This window comes from Bufo gargarizans, chromosome 10 (genome assembly GCF_014858855.1).
Source record: "Bufo gargarizans isolate SCDJY-AF-19 chromosome 10, ASM1485885v1, whole genome shotgun sequence".
Classification (NCBI taxonomy): Eukaryota; Metazoa; Chordata; class Amphibia; order Anura; family Bufonidae; genus Bufo; species Bufo gargarizans.
In genome coordinates, this window is record NC_058089.1 from 3,428,678 (window position 1) to 3,450,004 (window position 21,327).

General features: G+C 48.0%; 1 protein-coding gene across 1 annotated transcript in view; it reads right to left on the minus strand.

The window, feature by feature from the left end:
• Positions 1–8,819: 8,819 nt before the first annotated feature.
• Positions 8,820–21,327, minus strand: part of LOC122920717 (ATP-binding cassette sub-family C member 8-like) — a 46,005-nt gene continuing 33,497 nt past the window's right edge. The window contains exons 19-27 of the mRNA XM_044270427.1: positions 13,980–14,084; positions 13,251–13,371; positions 13,047–13,177; positions 12,886–12,964; positions 12,386–12,494; positions 12,200–12,303; positions 11,099–11,232; positions 10,158–10,220; positions 8,820–9,054 (exon numbers count right to left, since the gene is read on the minus strand). Coding sequence (XP_044126362.1) covers positions 8,917–9,054; positions 10,158–10,220; positions 11,099–11,232; positions 12,200–12,303; positions 12,386–12,494; positions 12,886–12,964; positions 13,047–13,177; positions 13,251–13,371; positions 13,980–14,084 — 984 coding nt within the window. The 3' untranslated portion in view covers positions 8,820–8,916. The remainder of the gene's footprint in view (positions 9,055–10,157; positions 10,221–11,098; positions 11,233–12,199; positions 12,304–12,385; positions 12,495–12,885; positions 12,965–13,046; positions 13,178–13,250; positions 13,372–13,979; positions 14,085–21,327) is intronic.

Below are 21,327 nucleotides of genomic sequence, written 5' to 3' on the forward strand. Positions count from 1 at the left end.
CCTCCCCCTTGAGTTCTGTGTTGTGGTATTCAGCTCCTCCTCTCGTTAGCGTCTCTCAGCTGTCATGTGTTGGACTAATTGTTTCCCTTTAAATTCCTCCCCAGAAGGCTTTTCTGGGCGGCTTATACTTCTCCCTGGAGTGTGTGTGCTCGCTGACTCTGTCCTCCTGTTTGCTACAAAGCTAAGTGTCGTACCTTTATCTGTTATTTTCTGTTTGCTGGATCCCAGGTGACCCTGACTCCCTCCGTGTCTTGTGTAGGGAGCCGGTGGTCGTGTCCCCTCACTATTGTAGGGTGCTCAGGGCTTTATAGTCAAGGTACGTGGATATGCATACCTCCACCATTAGGATCTTTGCATAGGCTAAGCAGCCAGGGAAAGTGCCAGGTCTTCTGCAGGGGTCTCCCTTGGTTCCTTAGTTTTTGGATCCAGCGAGTCATTTATGCATGTTGCTTTGCCTTGTTTCCTGTACACATTCCGTGACATTATAAGCCGCCCAAACCGTCTTAAGCATGGATCCGGTTTCACTTTTGGCTGAACGCTTCCAGGGTCTTTCATTGGAGGTAGCTGACCTCCGTAAGACTTTTTCTCAGTTTCAATTGACCGGTTCAGCTTGCGTTCATGGAGTTTGTTCTGAGCCTAAGATCTCGCTCCCGGATACGTTCTCCGGGGGTAGTGAGAATTTTGTGCGTTTTAGAGAGGCTTGCAAACTCCATTTTCGCCTTCTTCCCCTTTCCTCTGGAGATGAGGAACGGAGGGTGGGGATCATTATATCGCTGCTCAGGGGTAACGCTCAGTCCTGGGCCTTTTCGCTGCCGGAGGGGGCACGGCCTCTCCGTTCAGTGGATGAATTCTTTTTAGCCCTGGGTCAGATATATGATGATCCGGATCGTATTGCTCTGGCTGAGTCTAGACTACGTCTATTATGCCAGGGTAAACAGTCCGCAGAGATATACTGCTCAGAATTTCGGAGATGGGCAGCTGATACTGGTTGGAATGATGCTGCGCTCCGAAGTCAATTTTGCCATGGTCTTTCAGAGGGATTGAAAGATGCATTTGCCTTTCATGAGAGGCCTATTTCCTTGGACTCTGCTATGTCTCAGGCCGTTCGTATTGACAGGCGTCTTAGAGAGAGAGGAGAGATCTCTCCTTCCTGTCATACGCAGTCCCAGGACAGTGCAGCGGTCCCATTCTCTGCGCAGGGGTCTCAGTCGCTGTCAGCCCCTTCTGAGCAGGAGCCCATGCAGCTGGGGTTGATTGCTTCTGACAATAGAAGATTCAGCTCTCATGGGACGGTTTGTTTTTGTTGTGGAGGTATAAATCATTGGGCAAATATTTGTCCCTCTAGGAGATTCAGGCAGTTCTCTGGGTATAATAAAGAAACAAACAGGAAAAAATATTTTAAAAATGTTCCGTCTGTTACTATTGGCAGGGTTGAGGCGGAAATTGAAGGTTTTCCGTTTGCTTGTAGTTCCCGTTTTGTCCTGCCGGCTAGGGTGGCGCTAGAGAGCAAGAAAAAATTTTGTGAGATTTTTGTGGATAGTGGAGCAGCGGTCAATCTCATTGATAATCAATTTGCGATAACTCATGGTTTCCAGGTGCGCACTTTGGGAAAGGATTTTCCTGTTTTTGCTATCGATTCGGCTCCACTTTCTCAAAAATCATTAAAGGGCATAGTTCCCAATATCCGTTTAATTGTGAGTGATGCTCATGTTGAGGATGTGTCATGTTTCGTCCTTAGCGGTTTACCCACCCCTCTGGTGTTGGGGCTGCCCTGGCTCACTAAGCATAACCCCACCATTGATTGGCAAGCAAGGCAAATAAATGGTTGGAGTGACTTTTGCAGAGAGAATTGCCTCACGACATCTGTTTCTGAGGTTGCTACTAAGACTGTACCACCTTTTCTCTCTGAATTTTCGGATGTCTTCTCTGAGAGTGGAGTTCAGGATTTGCCCCCGCACAGGGAGTACGATTGCCCTATTAATCTCATCTCAGACGCCAAGCTGCCTAAATCTCGTTTATACAATCTCTCCCAACCTGAAAGGGTCGCTATGCGTGCTTATATCTCTGAGAGTCTGAGAAAGGGACACATACGACCCTCAAAGTCACCTGTTGCCGCTGGTTTTTTCTTTGTTAAGAAAAAAGATGGTTCTTTAAGACCTTGTCTGGATTTCAGGGAGCTGAACAATATCACAATTCGTGACCCTTATCCGCTTCCTCTGATCCCGGACCTGTTTAACCAGGTTGTTGGGGCTAAAGTCTTTTCCAAATTAGATCTAAGAGGGGCATACAACCTGGTCAGGGTCAGAGAAGGAGGCGAATGGAAGACGGCCTTCAATACCCCTGAGGGCCATTTTGAGAATTTGGTTATGCCTTTTGGTTTGATGAATGCCACAGCCGTTTTTCAGCATTTCGTGAACAGCATTTTTTATCATTTGATGGGAAGATTTGTATTGGTGTATTTGGATGACATTTTGATTTTTTTCTCCCGATTTCAAAACTCATAAGGAACATTTACGTCAGGTCTTGCTCATCCTGCGGGAGAATAAATTATATGCGAAACTGGAAAAATGTGTGTTTGCGGTTCCAGAAATTCAATTTCTGGGGTTTCTTCTCTCCGCTTCTGGTTTTCGCATGGACCCCGAGAAGGTCCGCGCTGTGCTTGAGTGGGAGCTTCCTGAGAATCAGAAGGCGCTGATGCGTCTTTTGGGCTTTGCCAATTATTACAGGAAGTTCATTTTGAATTATTCTTCTATTGTTAAACCACTCACTGATATGACCAGAAAGGGGGTAGATTTTTCTTCTTGGTCAGTAGAGGCGCGTAAGGCCTTCTCTAATATCAATGAGAGTTTTGCTTCCGCTCCCATCTTGGTGCAACCTGATGTTTCTTTACCCTTCATAGTTGAGGTTGATGCTTCTGAGGTGGGTGTGGGGGCGGTCTTGTCTCAGGGTTCCTCTCCTGCCAATTGGCGACCGTGTGCCTTTTTCTCAAGAAAACTCTCCTCCGCAGAGAGAAATTACGATGTGGGAGATAGGGAATTGTTGGCCATCAAGTTGGCTTTTGAGGAATGGCGCCATTGGCTAGAGGGAGCCAGACACCCTATTACCGTATTTACTGACCATAAAAATCTGGCCTACTTGGAGTCAGCCAAGCGTCTGAACCCGAGACAGGCCAGATGGTCTTTGTTCTTTTCTAGGTTTAATTTTGTTGTCACGTTCCGCCCTGGAGTTAAGAATGTGAAGGCAGATGCCCTGTCACGTTGTTTTCCGGGAGGCAGGAATTTTGAAGACCCGGGTCCCATTTTGGCTGAAGGTGTGGTGGTCTCTGCTCTTTTTCCTGAATTGGAGGCAGAGGTGCAGGTAGCCCAGTCAGAGGCTCCTGATCTTTGTCCTCCTGGGAGGTTGTTTGTGCCTCTCGCTTTAAGACACAAGATTTTTAAAGAACACCACGATACGGTCCTTGCTGGGCACCCGGGGGTAAGAGCCACACTGGATCTCATCGCTCGGAGATTCTGGTGGCCTGCGCTTCGTAAGTCGGTTGAGGGTTTTGTGGCAGCCTGCGAGACTTGCGCTCGTGCCAAAGTCCCTCATTCACGGCCATCAGGTCCTCTCCTTCCCTTACCCATTCCTTCCCGTCCTTGGACACATCTGTCCATGGACTTCATAACGGACCTGCCTCGTTCCTCGGGGAAGACCGTGATTCTGGTGGTGGTGGACCGTTTTAGCAAAATGGTGCATTTCATCCCTTTTCCTGGTTTGCCCAATGCTAAGACGCTGGCGCAGGCATTTATTGATCACATTGTCAAATTGCACGGTATTCCTTCAGACATAGTCTCTGATAGGGGCACGCAGTTTGCTTCCAGATTCTGGAAGGCTTTCTGTTCTCGCTTGGGGGTTCGGTTGTCATTCTCTTCTGCTTTCCACCCGCAGTCGAATGGCCAGACAGAACGCGTCAATCAGAATCTGGAGACATATCTGCGCTGTTTTGTGGCGGAGAATCAGGAGTATTGGTGTTCTTTTTTGTCCCTTGCTGAGTTTGCTTTAAATAACCGTCGTCAGGAGTCCTCTGATAAGTCACCATTTTTTGGTGCATATGGGTTTCATCCGCAGTTTGGGACTTTCTCGGGAGAGGGGTCTTCTGGTTTACCTGATGAGGACAGATTCTCCTCGTCTTTGTCATCTATTTGGCAAAAGATTCAGGATAATCTAAAGAGCATGAGTGAGAGATATAAGCGTGTGGCAGATAAGAGACGTGTGCTTGGTCCGGACCTGAATGTTGGTGATCTGGTGTGGTTGTCTACCAAGAATATCAAATTGAAGGTTCCCTCCTGGAAGTTGGGTCCTAGGTTTATTGGGCCTTACAAAATCCTGTCTGTCATCAATCCTGTTGCATACCGTCTTGATCTTCCTCAGACTTGGAAGATCCATAATGTTTTTCATAAGTCCTTATTGAAACCTTATGTTCAACCCATTGTACCCTCGCCTTTGCCTCCTCCTCCGATTATGGTTGATGGGAATCTTGAATTTCAGGTCTCTAGGATTGTGGATTCTCGTCTTGTCCGCGGTTCTCTTCAGTACCTTGTTCATTGGGAGGGGTATGGTCCTGAGGAGAGGATGTGGGTCCCAGTGACGGACATTAAGGCCTCTCGTCTCATCAGGGCTTTCCATAGGTCCCATCCTGAGAAGGTGGGTTCTGAGTGTCCGGAGTCCACTCGTAGAGGGAGGGGTACTGTCACAACCAGACAGCTGAGAAGCTCTGACAGAGGCCTTTCAGAACCTCCTCCTTGAGTTTCTGTGTTGTGGTATTCAGTTCCTCCTCTCGTTAGCCTCTCTCAGCTGTCATGTGTTGGACTAATTGCTTCCCTTTAAATTCCTCCCCAAAATGCTTTTCTGGGCGGCTTATACTACTTCCTGGAGTGTGTGTGCATGCTGACTTTGTTCTCCTGTTTTCTACAAAGCTAAGTGTTGTACCTTTATCTGTTATTTTCTGTTTGCTGGATCCCAGGTGACCCTGACTCCCTCCGTATCTTGTGTAGGGAGCCGGTGGTCGTGCCCCCTCACTATTGTAGGGTGCTCAGGGCTTTATAGTCAAGGTTCCTGGATATGCAAACCTCCACCATTAGGATCTTTGCATAGGCTGAGCAGCCAGGGAAAGTGCCAGGTCTTCTGCAGGGGTCTCCCTTGGTTCCTTAGCTTTTGGATCCAGCGAGTCATTTATACATGTTGCTTTGCCTTGTTTCCTGTACACATTCCGTGACAGCGTCACGCTCGATCCACTTTGCTCTGCATCCCATGACGGAAAGAAAACCACAACATTCTGCGGTTTGCTCTCTGTTATGGGAACGCAACCTAACGGAACGCATTTCAATCACCGTCTCATCAGTCGCTGACCTGTCAATCACCCTATTATTATCTGTCGCTGACCTGTCAGTCACCCTATTATTATCTGTCGCTGACCTGTCAATCACCCTCCTCTTATCTGTCGCTGACCTGTCAATCACCCTCCTCTTATCTGTCGCTGACCTGTCAATCACCCTCCCCTTATCTGTCGCTGACCTGTCAATCACCCTCCTCTTATCTGTCGCTGACCTGTCAATCACCCTCCTCTTATCTGTCGCTGACCTGTCAATCACCCTCCTCTTATCTGTCGCTGACCTGTCAATCACCCTCCTCTTATCTGTCGCTGACCTGTCAATCACCCTATTATTATCTGTCGCTGACCCGTCAATCACCCTCCTCTTATCTGTCGCTGACCTGTCAATCACCCTATTATTATCTGTCGCTGACCTGACAGTCACCCTATTATTATCTGTCGCTGACCCGTCAATCACCCTCCTCTTATCTGTCGCTGACCTGTCAATCACCCTATTATTATCTGTCGCTGACCTGACAGTCACCCTATTATTATCTGTCGCTGACCTGTCAATCACCCTATTATTATCTGTCGCTGACCTGTCAGTCACCCTATTATTATCTATCGCTGACCTGTCAATCACCCTATTATTATCTGTCGCTGACCTGACAGTCACCCTATTATTATCTGTCGCTGACCCGTCAATCACCCTCCTCTTATCTGTCGCTGACCTGTCAATCACCCTATTATTATCTGTCGCTGACCTGACAGTCACCCTATTATTATCTGTCGCTGACCTGTCAATCACCCTATTATTATCTGTCGCTGACCTGTCAGTCACCCTATTATTATCTATCGCTGACCTGTCAATCACCCTATTATTATCTGTCACTGACCTGTCATCACCTTCTCCTATCATCTGACCTGTCAATCATCCTCTCCTCTTATTAGTCACTGACCCGTTAATCGCCCTCTCCACTTATCATCAGTCGCTGACCTGTCAGTCACTCTCTGTTTTAGTAATTAACCTGTCAATCGCGCCCTCCTCTTATTAATTGCTGACCTGTCAATCACCCTATCACCAGTCACTAACCTGTCAATCACCCTGTCCTCTTATCTGACCTGTCAATCGCGCTCTCCTCTTGTCATCAGTCGCTGACCTGTCAATCATCCTGACCTCTTTAGTCATTGACCTGTCAATCACCTTCTCCTCTTGTTAGTCGCTAACCTGTCAATCGCCCTCCTCTTATCAGTCGCTGACATGTCAATCACACTCTCCTCTTATCAGTCACTGACCCATCAATTGTCCTCTCCTCTTATCGTCCATCACTGACCTGTCAATCACCCTCCTATCATCAGTCACTGACCTGTCAATCTCCTTCTCCTCTTATCATCTGCTGGCTTGTCAATCGCCCATCGCTGACCTGTCAATCACCCTCTCGTCTTATTAGTCGCTGACCCTCCTCTTACGCTGACCCTCCTCTTATGATCAGTTGCTGACCTCTCAATCATCCTCTCCTCTTATCATCTGACCTCTCAATCATCTGACCTCTCAATCATCCTCTCCTCTTTCGTCAATGACCTGTCAGTCACTCTCTCCTCTTTAGGCGACTTTCACAGCAGCGTTCTTACTGGATCCGGCGGGGTTCAGCAAAAACGCTTCCGTTACTGATAATACAACCGTCTGTGTCCGTTATGAGCCGATCTGTTTTCTATTGTGTCAGAGAAACCGGATCCATCCCAATTGACTTGCATTGGGGGTCATGACGGCAAAATACAACGTTGCGGTTTGCTCTCCGGTCTGGGAACGCAACTAAATGGAACAGAATGCCTTTTGACAATGAATAGGGACAGAACTGAAGCGTTTTTTTCCGGTATTGAGCCCTTATAACGGATCTCAATAGCGGAAAACTAAAACGCTAGTGTGAAAGTAGCTTTAGTCACTGACCTGTCAATCACCCTCTCTTCTTATCATCTGACCTGTCAATCATCACTTCCTCATCATCATCAGTTGCTGATTTGTCATTCACCCTCTCCTCTTATCATCAGTTTGCTGACCTGTCTATTGCTCTATCCTCTTATTAGTTGCTGACCTATCAAATACCCTCTCATCATCAGTCACGGACCTGTCAATCACCCTCTCATCATCAGTCACGGACCTGTCAATCACCCTCTCATCATCAGTCACGGACCTGTCAATCACCCTCTCATCATCAGTCACGGACCTGTCAATCACCCTCTCATCATCAGTCACGGACCTGTCAATCACCCTCTCATCATCAGTCACGGACCTGTCAATCACCCTCTCATCAGTCACGGACCTGTCAATCATCCTCTCCTCTTTAGTCACTGACCTGTCAATCATCCTCTCCTCTTTAGTCACGGACCTGTCAATCATCCTCTCCTCTTTAGTCACGGACCTGTCAATCACCCTCTCATCATCAGTCACAGACCTGTCAATCACCCTCTCATCATCAGTGACTAGTCGCTCCGTGTCCCCTGGCCGGCTGCACTCATTTCCTTACAATCTGTTCTGGGGGCAGAATGTGAAGGCCCGGGTCACACACATGGCCTCCGCGGCTAGGAATAGACGTCACTCCAGTCGGCGACTATTTCTCTCCCTATACTGTGGTGTAGCCTGTGACACGGGGGTCTCCGACTGTCCTGCCGAACCTCGGCATTATACTGAACAGCCGGCCCCTGATAGAACGTCCGATCCGTGTCCGTAATGCGGACAATAATAGGACATGTTCTATTTTTTTGCGGAACGGAAACTGAATGCTCACGGAGTACCTTTAGTTTTTTTTTTTTGCGGACCCCATTGAAATGAATGGTTCCACATACGGGTCTGCAAAAAAAAAAAAAAACAGTAAGAGACTTCCTAAAACAACACATTTCGGGCTCTCGGGCCCTTCCTCAGGATACTCATGAGAGCGGTATCCAGACTCTGCGACCCTTGTGACACCAGGTTGACCCCATTCCTGTCTGGAAGTGGCTGCCATCGGGACACCGCAGAGCGTGTCATAATCGTAAGTACTGATAGCGCTGCGCAGCAGCTCCGTAGAGGTTAGCCTCTTTTACCACCACATTCCTGTTACGCTCTTTTACCCTATGAGCACTTTTTTATGCCTATATGTCAGAAACTGTGGCTAGAGCCGCGCCCCTTGGAGGTCATGTCACCGGAACGTCACCTAGTGTCTGACTGTATGGCCTGTGCAGGGGCTGTCATGGGGAGCTGCAGGCATTGAGGAGGACATGTCACCGGCACGTCACCTAGTGTCTGACTGTATGGCCTGTGCAGGGGTTGTCATGGGGAGCTGCAGGCATTGAGGAGGACATGTGGCGGTGTCTTTAGCTCTGGCATCAGGATCAGTGTGACGATCTGCTGTCTGTGACATGAACCCTAACCTGTGTTGTGTTCCGGTACAGGGGCCACACCCTGGGCCCCGGTGACACCAGACTCCGCCTCTGCGTGAAGATCTTTATTACGAAATCCTCTTTATTTACAGGTAATTTACACAATTAAAAAAACTAAACGATTCGTGAATTGCACTTCTGGAAGTTTCTTATTTATCGGCCTGAACATACGAGGCGAACATACTGTCCTCGCGCTCCAGCAGGACCTCCGGCTTGTCGTACTCCATGATGGCGCCTCTCTTCATGACAATTACCATGTCTGCATTCAAGATGGTGTGCACCCGATGCTGCAAGAAAACAAGACATCAGCTCCAGAGAACGGAGACACATTGGAGGAGGAGTCTGTTCTGGGGGACCGGGGGCCCGGGAGGTGTCAGGTCGGGGGCCCAAGAGGCATCAGCTTTGGGGGATGCGAGGCCCAAGAGGAGTCAGCTTTGAGGGATGGGCACATGAGAGGCATCAGCTCTGGGGGACCGGGAGGTGTCAGGTCGGGGGCCCAAGAGGCCTCAGCTTTGGGGGACGGGCACATGAGGCATCAGCTCTGGGGGCCTGAGAGGTGTAGGCTCTAATTAGTTGTGTGTTATACCTAGGATTTTGCCTCTCACTGTTGTCCCCCAGGGGCCACACCTGTCCTCTATGTGCAGTCCCAGTCTGAGCTCTAGCGTCACATGGACCAGTGACCCAGAAAACGCTGAGAACAGAGAATTGTATCTGCACTAATCTGAGCGCAGGGGAACGCCAGACGGACTTAACCCTTTCACCACCTGCTCACACATAGAGGTCAGTACGCTGTGACTGCCAGGCTGAGGAAGTGACGCCTTATCTGACCCTGCGTGCAGCGCCTCACCTGCCGTGGTGTCGCACCTTCCAGAGTGGGAGACTAGGCAGTGAAGGGGTTAATAAGTAGCCTGGAGGATTCTGGGAGCAGCATACAGAGGGGTCATTCTGTGCACCGTGCCCCCCGGACTGACCGCACCCACGGTAACATATAAATAGATCACCCCACATACCACCCACGTCTCCCTGACCCTATTAGGAGACCCCTGAACCCACTGTGGGGGACTCTGCGTGTCACTGAACATGGTCAGCCGCCAATGTCCCACAACAGAAGCCCCCCAAACTCCAGTCCAGTGCACAGAGGCCACAGGGGTATGAGGAGCCTGCAGTCCCATGTAAACGAGTCCTCATGAATGCTCTTCTGCATTATAGTCATTGTTGACATTGAGTCCTCACCTAGTCCTGCACATGCAGCTGAGGGTTTGTTACAATGTGTCAGTGTGAACAGTCCTTTGGGAGATGAAGGCAACAGCTGTTACAATGATAGACTGTAACAAACCCTCTACTGTGAGACAGGAGGCAAGCACTGCAGCCACCGGTGCCCCCCACGTACCGCGATGATGACCACCGTGCGCTCCTGAAACGCCGTCATCACCACCTTCTGTAGGATGTTCTCCTGCGAGGAACAAAGAAATTACTGAGACGTCACAGACCCCGCATGCAGAATTGAGAGGGTTAATCCTGAGAATAGGTGATCAGTGGGGGTCCGACGCTCAGGGCACCGATGCTCCTGTGAGCGCCGCGGTCTTCTCCGTGCTCACCAAGCACAGCGCCGTACAGTGGCCGTGCTTGGTATCGCACTCAGCCCCATTCACTTCTATGAGCTGCTCCGAGGTCATGTGACTGACGAACGTGACATCACCCAGACTTGGGATCTGCGAGCACCAGATCCTTCTCAGCTGATCGGCAGGGGCCCCGGGTGTCGGACCCCTACCAATCAGTTACAGATGACCTATCCCGAGAATAGGTCATCAGTATTAAAAACTCGGAAAACCACTTTAACCCTGTGGACCACCTGAGACACCTGTCCCTCATCTTGCGTGGAGTCTTCTATCAGTGTTTCTGACCACCTACCATTGTCATGTAGCATCTCATCCCTCTGCTTCTTCAATCGTACAACTCCACCTGTAGGAGTGTCAGTGTGCACTGAAGTTCTAGCATTTTGTTCATTATTCCATTAGGCCCCTCCCATATGATGTAGCAATGTAGAGCAGAGGATTGTGGGAGGACGCAGTGACTATGGGTATCACCAGTATTAGTCTAGGGCTACACGATGACATTTTTCATAACGATAGGCTATGCTGCGACTGCGACACGACGGTACCAAAAACATCCATCCAAGATCGATTTTTCTGCGACTGTCATGTCGCATGTTGCAGGGCGACACCATAGACTATCATTATAAAAATTGTCATGCAACATCAATGTTGTAGCCCTAGCCTTAGTGCTGCATCTGATGCATAGGGGCCCCGGGGCCCAAGTTGTCAGACGTACAGTGGCCATGTCTATGGAGGCTGTGGCTTCGTCCATGATTAATATGCTGCTCTTCCGGACGAAGGCTCTGGCCAGACAGAAGAGCTGCCGCTGCCCCACGCTGAAGTTCTCTCCTCCTTCGGTGACTGCCGCATCTGGAAAAAGAGGACACAATGAGCTATAAGAGGGCGGGGGAGGGGAAGAGCCGCTATAACATGGCAGGGGAGGGGACGATCTTCTAACAGGGCAGGGGAGGAGCTGATCTAACAGGGCAGGGGCTGATCTAGCAGGGCAGGGGCCAACCTAACAGGGCAGGGGCGGAGCCGATCTAACAGGGCAGGGGCAAGGCCGATCTAACAGGGCAGGGGCGGAGCCGATCTAACAGGGCAGGGGCTGATCTAACAGGGCAGGGGCTGATCTAGCAGGGCAGGGGCCAACCTAACAGGGCAGGGGCTGATCTAACAGGGCAGGGGAGGAGCCGATCTAACAGGGCAGTGGCTGATCTAGTAGGGCAGGGGCGGAGCTGATCTAACAGGGGAGGAGCCGATCTAACAGGGCAGGGGAGGAGCCGATCCAACAGGGCAGGGGCCGAGCCCAACAGGGGAGGAGCCGATCTAACATAACGGGGGGGAGGGGCCGATCCAACATGGCGGGGGGGGGGGGGACGATCTAACAGGGCAGGGAAATAGCTGACCTAGCAGGGGAGGGGCCGATCTAACAGGGCAGGGGAGGAGCCGATCTTCTAAGAGGGCGGGAGAGGGGTCAATGTAACATGGAAGGAGTCGATCTAACAGGGCAGGGGAGGAGCCGATCTAAAAGGGCAGGGGAGGAGCCGATCTAACATGGAGGGGGAGGGGCCGATCTAACATGGAGGGGGAGGGGCCGATCTAACATGGCAGGGGGGGGGGGGCGATCTAACAGGGCAGGGGAGGAGCCGATCTTCTAAGAGGGCGGGAGAGGGGTCAATGTAACATGGAAGGAGCCGATCTAACATGGCGGGGGAGGGGCTGATCTAACAGGACAGGGCAGGAGCCGGTATAACAGTGCAATCAGGTACCAGTGTATACACTTTGCTCTGGGAGGGCAGTGTAGTATAATATATGGCTATTATCTGCTTCTCACCCAGGCCGCCGGGTAGCGCCTTCACCACGTGTTTGAGCTGGGCGATTTCCAGCGCCTCCCACAACACGCAGTCCGTACATTTATTCTCAGGGTCCAGATTAAATCTGCAGAAAAGACGAGACTCGCGTTACACGTCACCGGCTGACACCAGAGGACAACGCCCAGCGCTCTCAGCTCGCCTCCCACCTTATGCTCCCACTGAATAATATGGGATCCTGCAGAATGATGGAGAGACGGGATCGCAACGTCTGCAGCGGCAGCTTCGAGATATCGATTCCATCAATGACAATGCGCCCTAAAAAACAAAGGAAACGGTGGCTGCAAAACAGAGTCACATGTATGAAAGGGGCGGTCCACTGAAAAGGTTGTCACTGCCCCGCCCCCTGCTGATGACATCACTGATATGACATGTGGACATGTGATCACCCCTTATACTACAGGAACATCTAAAAATCTATTACTGCTGACAACCTGCCTGTACATCATGTCTGAGAGGTTGTCACAGCCCCGCCCCTGATGATGAAATGACATGTGGACATGTGATCACACCTTATACTACAGGAACATCTATTACTGCTGACAGCCCCGCCCCCATTACATCTCGCATAATAAGAGGTTACCACGAGACGTTTATATCTAGATAATTCCGCCGCCACCTCTACATATTTTCCACACTCTGGTCTCACCCTGGAACATGTCCACCATCCTGAAAAACGCCAGAGAAAAGGAGGATTTTCCGCTTCCGGTTCTCCCACAAATCCCGATCTGTTGTGAAAGAGACTGATGAGTTTCCAGGGTGTGCGTTGTAAGGACATTATGACTACCACCCCCATTGGGCACGCCCCACCTTCTGTCCCGGGGTGATGTGGGCGTTCACATGCTTGAGGACGGGTTTCAGGGAGCTGTCGTAGCGCACACTCAGGTTCTGGATCTGGATCTCGCCTCGGTCCGGCCAGTTCTGTGGGATCTGGGAGGCGGCTGTAGGGGGGAGGCTCATTAGTTATTTGTGATGGGGTCATGTGACCTGCACAGGAGGGCGCTGACCACTCACAGAGAAGCCCCATGTAGTTCTCCGGCTCAGTCTTCAGGAGGCTGTTAATCCTCTTCACGGCTCCTAGCTGAATCTCCATGTCCGAGAGGTTGCGCACCATCCAGTTCAGGTAGTTAGACACCTGCGGACACGGCTGCCATGTTAATGTCCTGCGTACACGAGATGTACACATCTGACAGCGCATGAGCTGATCACATGACTACACAGGTTGCGGCCAGAGAAGACCGAGATGTAATACCAGTGGTAATAACGTCACAGGCACACGAGACTCAAACATATGACAACGACACACAACACATGGACAACAACTCACACCGACAACACACAAACATACAACACCGACAACACACAAACATACAACACCGACAACACACAAACATACAACACCGACAACACACAAACATACAACACCAACAACATACAAACATACAACACCGACAACACACAAACATACAACACCGACAACACACAAACATACAACACCGACAACACACAAACATACAACACACAGATGTACAACACGCACAGACGTACAACATTGCGCTGATGTGCAACACCGACAACACACAAGTATACAACACATAGATGTGCAGCACCGACAACATACAAATATACAATAAATAGACGTACAACATTGTGCACATGTACAACACACACAGACGTACGACACCACCTTCTAAAGAGCATGTTATGGGCGCGGGAGAAGAACTGGAATAATCTGTTCTTTACCATCAGAGCGTAAGTGAGTCCGAGCCCGACCTGTCCAGAGGGCAGCAGAGAATTGGTGATGGAGGCCACGGCAGCAACCAGGACGACACAAGCTCCAATGTATTCCTGCAACCAGAAGGCGGGGAGATAATCGGAATTAGTCTTACCGGTAATTCTGTTTCCATGAATCCACCATGACGGCATGTACCTGGAGACTGACCCCTGACCTCTATAAGGTCTGGAAACAGAGAAAGCTTAGATTGCTTCCACCCTTCTCAGTGTTTTCTACATTACTATATTACTTTATTTTTATTGAGTATTCATTTTTTTTTCTTTTTAGGGGGGGAATTTGTGCCGCCATGGTGGATTCATGGAAACAGAATTACCAGTAAGGCTAATTCGGATTTTCCAATTCACCACCCTGATGGCATGTAACTGGGACGCTACTGCTTAAAGAACTGTCCTTTCGAAAGACAGATCTGACATTACTGAAAGATCAAGTCTGTAATGTTTAAAGGGTAACGTCATATTTTTATTTTATTTGCTAGTTTATTAGAGCTCGGCACGTATACCTGAGTTGGGGTACTTTCACACTAGCGTTAGAAGAATCCGGCAGGCAGTTCCATTGCCGGATCCGGAACTCCATATGCAAGCGGATATCATTTGTTTTCGGATCCGTCTCTCCAGAAAAAAACAGATCCAGTATTTATCTTTTTCACAGATTTAAAGGTCTGCGCATGCGCAGACCGGGAAACCGGATCCGTTTTTTCGGAACACTTGGTACCGGATCCGGCATCAATACATTTCATTTGATATTAATGCCGGATCCGCCAAAGTGTTCTGGAATTTTGGCCGGAGAAAATACCGCAGCATGCTGCAGTATTTTCTCCAGCAAAATACCGTAAAAGGGACTGAACTGAAGACATCCTGATGCATCCTGAACGGATTGCTCTCCATTCAGAATGCATTAGGATAAAACTGAAGCGTTTTTTTTGTCTTGTAAGAGAGATATTTAACAGAGTTATCTTCTAGAGGGTAAAAAGGACTTCCTGTCAGGCCCTTAAGCACAATGTTTAAATCCCAGGAAGGGGCACGAGGTCTAATGAAGGGTTTTAATCTAGACGTTGCTCTGAAAAATCTTCTTATCCATCTATGATTTGCCAGGTCTGTATCGAAAAAAGCACCGAGTGCTGATATTTGTACTTTTAAAGTAGAAGGTCTAAGACCTATGTCCAAACCTTGCTGAAGAAACTCCAAACATTTTTGGATCTTTGGTTCTGAATGATTTGGTCTGGGTTCACCTGACCCAGAACAGAATTTTTCCCGATCTTTAGAAAAATTGCAGAAGTAATTTTTTTCCTGCTAGATCCAAGTGTGGATATTACTTTATCCGAAAGACCCTGACGTCTTAGAATATCGGACTCAGGATTCATGCTGTCAAATTGAAGGACTCAGTGAAGTGAGTCATTGTATCTCTTATTTCTTTTAACATAGAATTTTATTGTTGAAACTGTTTTTACAGCAGAAAATATGAGTTATAATAATTATTAGTGCTTTACTCAGAGACCATTGGAGCCTGTGGCGCCCCTTGGGTGGTTTTATCACTTTCCTTTCTTTGAGGAGAGGAAACCAGCTTTTTTTCAGCCAGAACGATGATGATTGTTGATCTTTCTTGAAGGACTTTTTGAACCACTCTCAGTATCAATTGGAATGGTGGAAAAGACTAGGCTAGATCCCAGTTCTAAGTCTGGAAGAATGCATCGATAGCCCAGGGACTGTACCTGGGATCCAGAGAGCAAAACTTTTGGACCTTTACATTCTTTCTTGAAGCGAATAGATCTATCACTGGGGAGACCCATCTGCTTTCCATCATTTCTATATTCAGTGACCATTCCCCTTGATCTAGCTTATTTCTGCTTAGAAAGTCGCCACCTGGTTCTGAGAACCTTTTAGATGAACCGCTGATATGGAGCTCACTGTTTTTTCTGCCCAGGAGAAGATCTTACCTGAAAGATTTATTAGATATTTTGATCTTGTTCCTCCTTGTTTTAGGTAAGACACTGTTGTTATGTTGTCTGATAAGATTTTTTTACGATGACCCTCCAGGTAATTTGATGCTGCTTTTAGAGTCTTCCATACTGCCCGAAGCTCTCTATAGTTTGATGATTGATTGGCTATACTTGTTGGACAAAGAGCTTGGTAGAATTTGTCTTCTATACTTGCTCGTGTCTGTTTGAATCAGAATATTTGCCAAACCACCCCTCTGAGGCTTGATGGTATGGTCCACCAATAAAGGGATAGTTTCACATGTTCCATGATGGAGATCTTCCGATCCAGGGACATTTGACTTCTGTCCCATTTCGTCAGTAACCCTGATTGGAGAATTCAGAAGTGAATTTGACACCAGGTTATTGAGGCTATGCACGGCGTTAGTAACCCAAATAGGCTCATAGCTCCTCTGGAGGAACAGGTTCTTTCCCTTTGAAATTTCTGCACCTTCTGTTGTAATGACTATTTTTTCCCCTTGGAAGAAAGGATGTTTATCTCCCTGAATCCAGAATGATTCCTAAAAATGTTACCCTTGTCTGGGGATGAAAGCAGGATTTTCTTGGGTTTATCAACCAAGCTAGCTCTGTTAACGGGAGTCAAAAAGTGTTGTGATTTCTCTGGTTCCATGTATCCGCTGCTATCAAGAAATCGTCTAAGTAAGGAATTATTATTAAACCTTCCTTACTTAGATGTGCCACCATTTCTGTATCTAGTTTGGTGAAGACTCTGGGAGCCGATGATATGCCAAATGGGAGAGCGACAAATTTAAAATGGAATATGCTTCTAGTTGGACTTCTGAGGGCAAACCTTAGGTAACTCTGAGATTGTCCCGATGTCGGTACGTGGTAATAAGCGTCTTTTAGGTCGACTGTACTCATTAACGCATCTCTTTTAATGGAATTGTAGAGTTCAGGGACTCCCTCTTGAATCTCCTGTATTTTATATATGTTTGTTCAGATTCTTCAGGTTTATTATACACTGACCAAAAGTATAAACACAACACTTTCGGTTTTGCTCCCATTTTGCATGAGCTGAACTCAAAGATCTGAAACATTTTCTACAGACACAAAAGACCCATTACTCTCAGCTATTGTTCACAAATCTGTCTAAATCTGTGTCAGTGAGCACTTCTCCTTTGCCGAGATAATCCATCCCACCTCACAGGTGTGGCATATCAAGGTGCTGATTAGACAGCATGGGGGGAGGCAGAAAACCAGTCAGTATCTGGTGTGGCCACCATTTGCCTCACGCAGTGCAACACATCTCCGTGGCATAGGGTTGATCAGGTTGTTGATTGTGGCCTGTGGGATGTTGGTCCGCTCCTCTCCTGTGCGAAGTTGCAGAATATTGGCAGGAACTGGAACACGGTGTCGTATACGCCGATCCAGAGCATCCCAAACATGCTCCGGGGAGTATGCTGCCATGCAAGAACTGGGATGTTTTCAGCTTCCAGGAATTGTATACAGATCCTTGCAATATGGGGCCGTGCATTATCCTGCTGCACATGAGGTGATGGTCGTGGATGAACGGCACAACAATGGGCCTCAGGATCTCGTCACGGGATCTCTGTGCATTCAAAATGCCATCAATAAAACGCACCTGTGTTCGTTGTCTGTAACATACGCCTGGCCATACCATAACCCCACCACCACCATGGGCCATTCGATCCACAGTGTTGACGTCAACAAACCGCTCACCCACACGACGCCACACACGCTGTCTGCCATCTGCCCTGAACAGTGAAAGTCGGGACTCATCCGTGAACAGAACGCCTCTACAACATGCCAGACGCCATTGAATGTGAGCATTTGCCCACTCAAGTCGGTTACGACGATGAACTGCAGTCAGGTCCAGACCCCGATGAGGACGACGAGCGAGCAGATGAGCTTCCCCGAGACGGTTTCTGACAGTTTGTGCAGAAATTCTTTGGTTATGCAAACCAATTGTTGCTGCAGCTGTCCAGGTGGCTGGTCTCAGACAATAATGGAGGTGAACATGCTGGATGTAGAGGTCCTGGGCTGGTGCGGTTACACCTGGTCTGCGGTTGTGAGGCCGGTTGGATGTACTGCCGAATTCTCTGAAATGCCTTTGGAGACGGCTTATGGTAGAGAAATTAACATTTATTGCACGGGCAACAGCTCTGGTAGACATTCCTGCAGTCAGCATGCCAACTGCACGCTCCCTCAAATGTTGCGACATCTGTGGTGTGATCAAACTGCACATTTCAGAGTGGTCTTTTATTGTGGGCAGTCTAAGGCACACCTGTGCAATATTCATGCTGTCTAATCCGCACCTTGATCTGCCACACCTGTCAGGTGGGATGGATTATCTCGACAAAGGAGAAGCGCTCAGTGACACAAATATTAGACAGATTTGTGAACAATATTTGAGAGTAATGGGTCTTTTGTGTCTGTAGAAAATGTTTCAGATCTTTGAGTTCAGCTCATGCAAAATGGGAGCAAAACCGAAAGCATTTTTGGTCAGTGTAGTTCTGTATGATCCTTCCGGTTTTGTCACAAGAAAGAGATTGGCGTAATAGCCTAGCTTCCGCTGTGATAGTGGAACCTGAACTACCACCCCCAACCTTAGTAGGTCCTGAACGCCATTCCAGATCTTTTCTAGGGTTGATTTTGATCTGTGTGTTGTGATCATGTATCTGTTTGGAGGGAGAGAAGAGAATTCCATCTTGTATCCATTCTCCACCATATTCAGAGCCCAAGGATTTGATGTTACCTTCCTCAATTGAGATAAAAAATTCTTCAATCTCCTCCCTTGTGAGAGATGAGAATCCATTTTGTATGAACATGTCCTCCATCTTGAACATATGTGGAAAAATTAATGAACCAGCTGGCAGGACGTCAAGAGTCTCTGTGTATATAGATCAAATGCTCCTAGCTGCAAGGCCAAGATAGTGGCCCCCTCGCTTCCTTATCAGAGTCTGACATACTAGAGGGAGTTATACTCCTTGTTAGTTTGGAATGTGCTGCTAATGAGTACTAACTTTCAGATTAGATGCTGCAGAGTCTTTTTAATTATTAGAAGTTTTTAACCATTAAAGGCAAATTCTGTTAGTATGGTGCAGAAGTATTGCGTTTTATGAGTAACCAATCAAATCATTAGTTTCGCTTTCCACCCCCTTTGGTGGTGTGCCAGGTTTGTCTGTTATCTATACTGTTATAAAACGTATGCTTTTATGGAATAAAGTAGGGTAGTTGATTCAGCAGTGTGTCTGTGTCAGCTCTCTGAGCGCTCATACAACTTCCATTTGGAATCCTGACCGTCGTAGAGGTGGGGGTTTTGCCCTAACACCCCTATCTTGACGTCATTGTTTATCACTTGCCTTGTTTTGAGGGTTAAGGTGGAAGCCTCTTCCTTGGCCTCTCTTATGGTAGCTCCAACGTCCCGTCTTTCCTTTCCACCTGTATGATCTCTCCTGCTTACTATAAGGGCGAAAGGGAAATTTCCTTCTAAGAGGTTTTTCTCCAAGGAATCTTTTTTTTCTTGTCAGCTGCTTTTTCAAGAATCTTATCCAGAACTGGATCAATTTGGATATTAAAATTGGATAAAGGGTTTAGGAGTTTCAGCTCCTTTACATGTGGCAGCAATTGGACAATTGACTCTCAGATTGTTTCATGGGCAGCTGTGGGCAGTTCCTTCATTATTTCATTCTCAATTAAGCACATAAAAGGCCCGGAGTTGATTTGAGGTGTGGTGCTTGCATTTTGAAGATTTTTCTGAGAAGTAAACATGCGGTCACAGGAGGTCTCCATGCAGGTGAAACAAGCCATCCTTCATCTGCGAAAACAGAAAAAACCCTTTCGAGAAATTGCCGCACTTTTAGGAGCGGCAAAATCTACAGTTTGGTACATCCTGAGACAGAAAGAAAGCCCTGGTGACCTCAAAAATGCTAAAAGACCTGGACGCCCACCAAAGACAACAGTGGTGGATAATGACAGAATAATTACCATGGTGAAGAGAAGCCCCTTCACAACAGCCAACCAAGTGACCCCACTCTCCAGGATATAGACGTATCAATATCCAAATCTACCATAAAGAAACAAAAAAAAAACATCTTAAAAAACCAGCACACCTCTGGAAGAACGTTCTGTGGACAGAAGAAACCAAGATCAACCTCTACCAGAATGATGGAAAGAAAAAAGTATGGCAAAAGGCTCGGTACAGCTCATGATCCAAAGCATACCGCATCATCAGTAGAACTTGGCGGAGGCGGTGTGATGCTTGGGCATGCATGGCTGCCGGTGGCCCCGGGGCCTTAGTGTTTATTGATGATGTGACAGAGGACAGAAGTAGCCGGATAAATTCTGGGGTTGTCAGAGACATACTGTGTGCTCAAATCCAGCCAAACTGATTGGTCGGCGTTCATAATACGGATGGACAATGACCCAAAACATAAAGCCAAAGCAACCCAGGAGTTTATTAAAGAAGTGGAATATTCTAGAACGGCCGAGTCACCGGATCTGAACCCAATAGAGCGTGTCACTGGTTACAGACTAAACTTCAGACAGAAAGGCCACAAACAGCAACTAAAAAACAGCGGCAGTAAAGGCCGAGCATTAAAGAGGAGGAAACACAGCGTCCGGTGATGTCCATGAGGTCAAGACTCCAGGCAGTCACTGCCAACAAAGGGTTTTCAACCAAGTATTAGAAATTAATATTTTATTGACAATTATTTATTTTGTCCAATTACTTTTGAGCCCCTGAAATGAAGGGATTGAGTTTAAAAAACGCTTTAGTTCCTCACATTTTTATGCAATCATTTTGTTCCACCGACTGAATTAAAGCTGAAAGTCTGAACTTCACCGGCATCTGAATGGTTTTGTTCAAAATCCATTGTGGTGGTGTACAGAGCAGAGGAGAAAAATGTTGTCTCTGTCCAAATATATATGGCCCTAACTGTACATTGCTGCCAACATCACTCCCCAGGTGGGGATTACATTTGGTGGGGCACATAGCTCTCTAGGTGCCTGAAGTTCAGGGCCCGACATGATGCTCACCAGACCTCAGCTCAGTAGCTCTGGGGCCGCATAGTAAATGAACTTCCGGGTACGCGCTGCGCCACTCTGAACCCGGAAGTGACGCCATACACCGGCGCTCATCATGCGGCCTTCCCATACATACACCTGCTTATCCCACTAGGGGAACGGAAGATGCGGCAATGTAAGGACAGGCATCCGATCAACAGATGCGAGGCCTTTTCTATCTCCCTGGTAAGGTACCGCCGGCGGGGGGCTCCAGCCCCCGATGTGTCTTTCCTGGTAAACATACATGAAATTCCTTCTTCACCTCCCCGGCTGGCAGA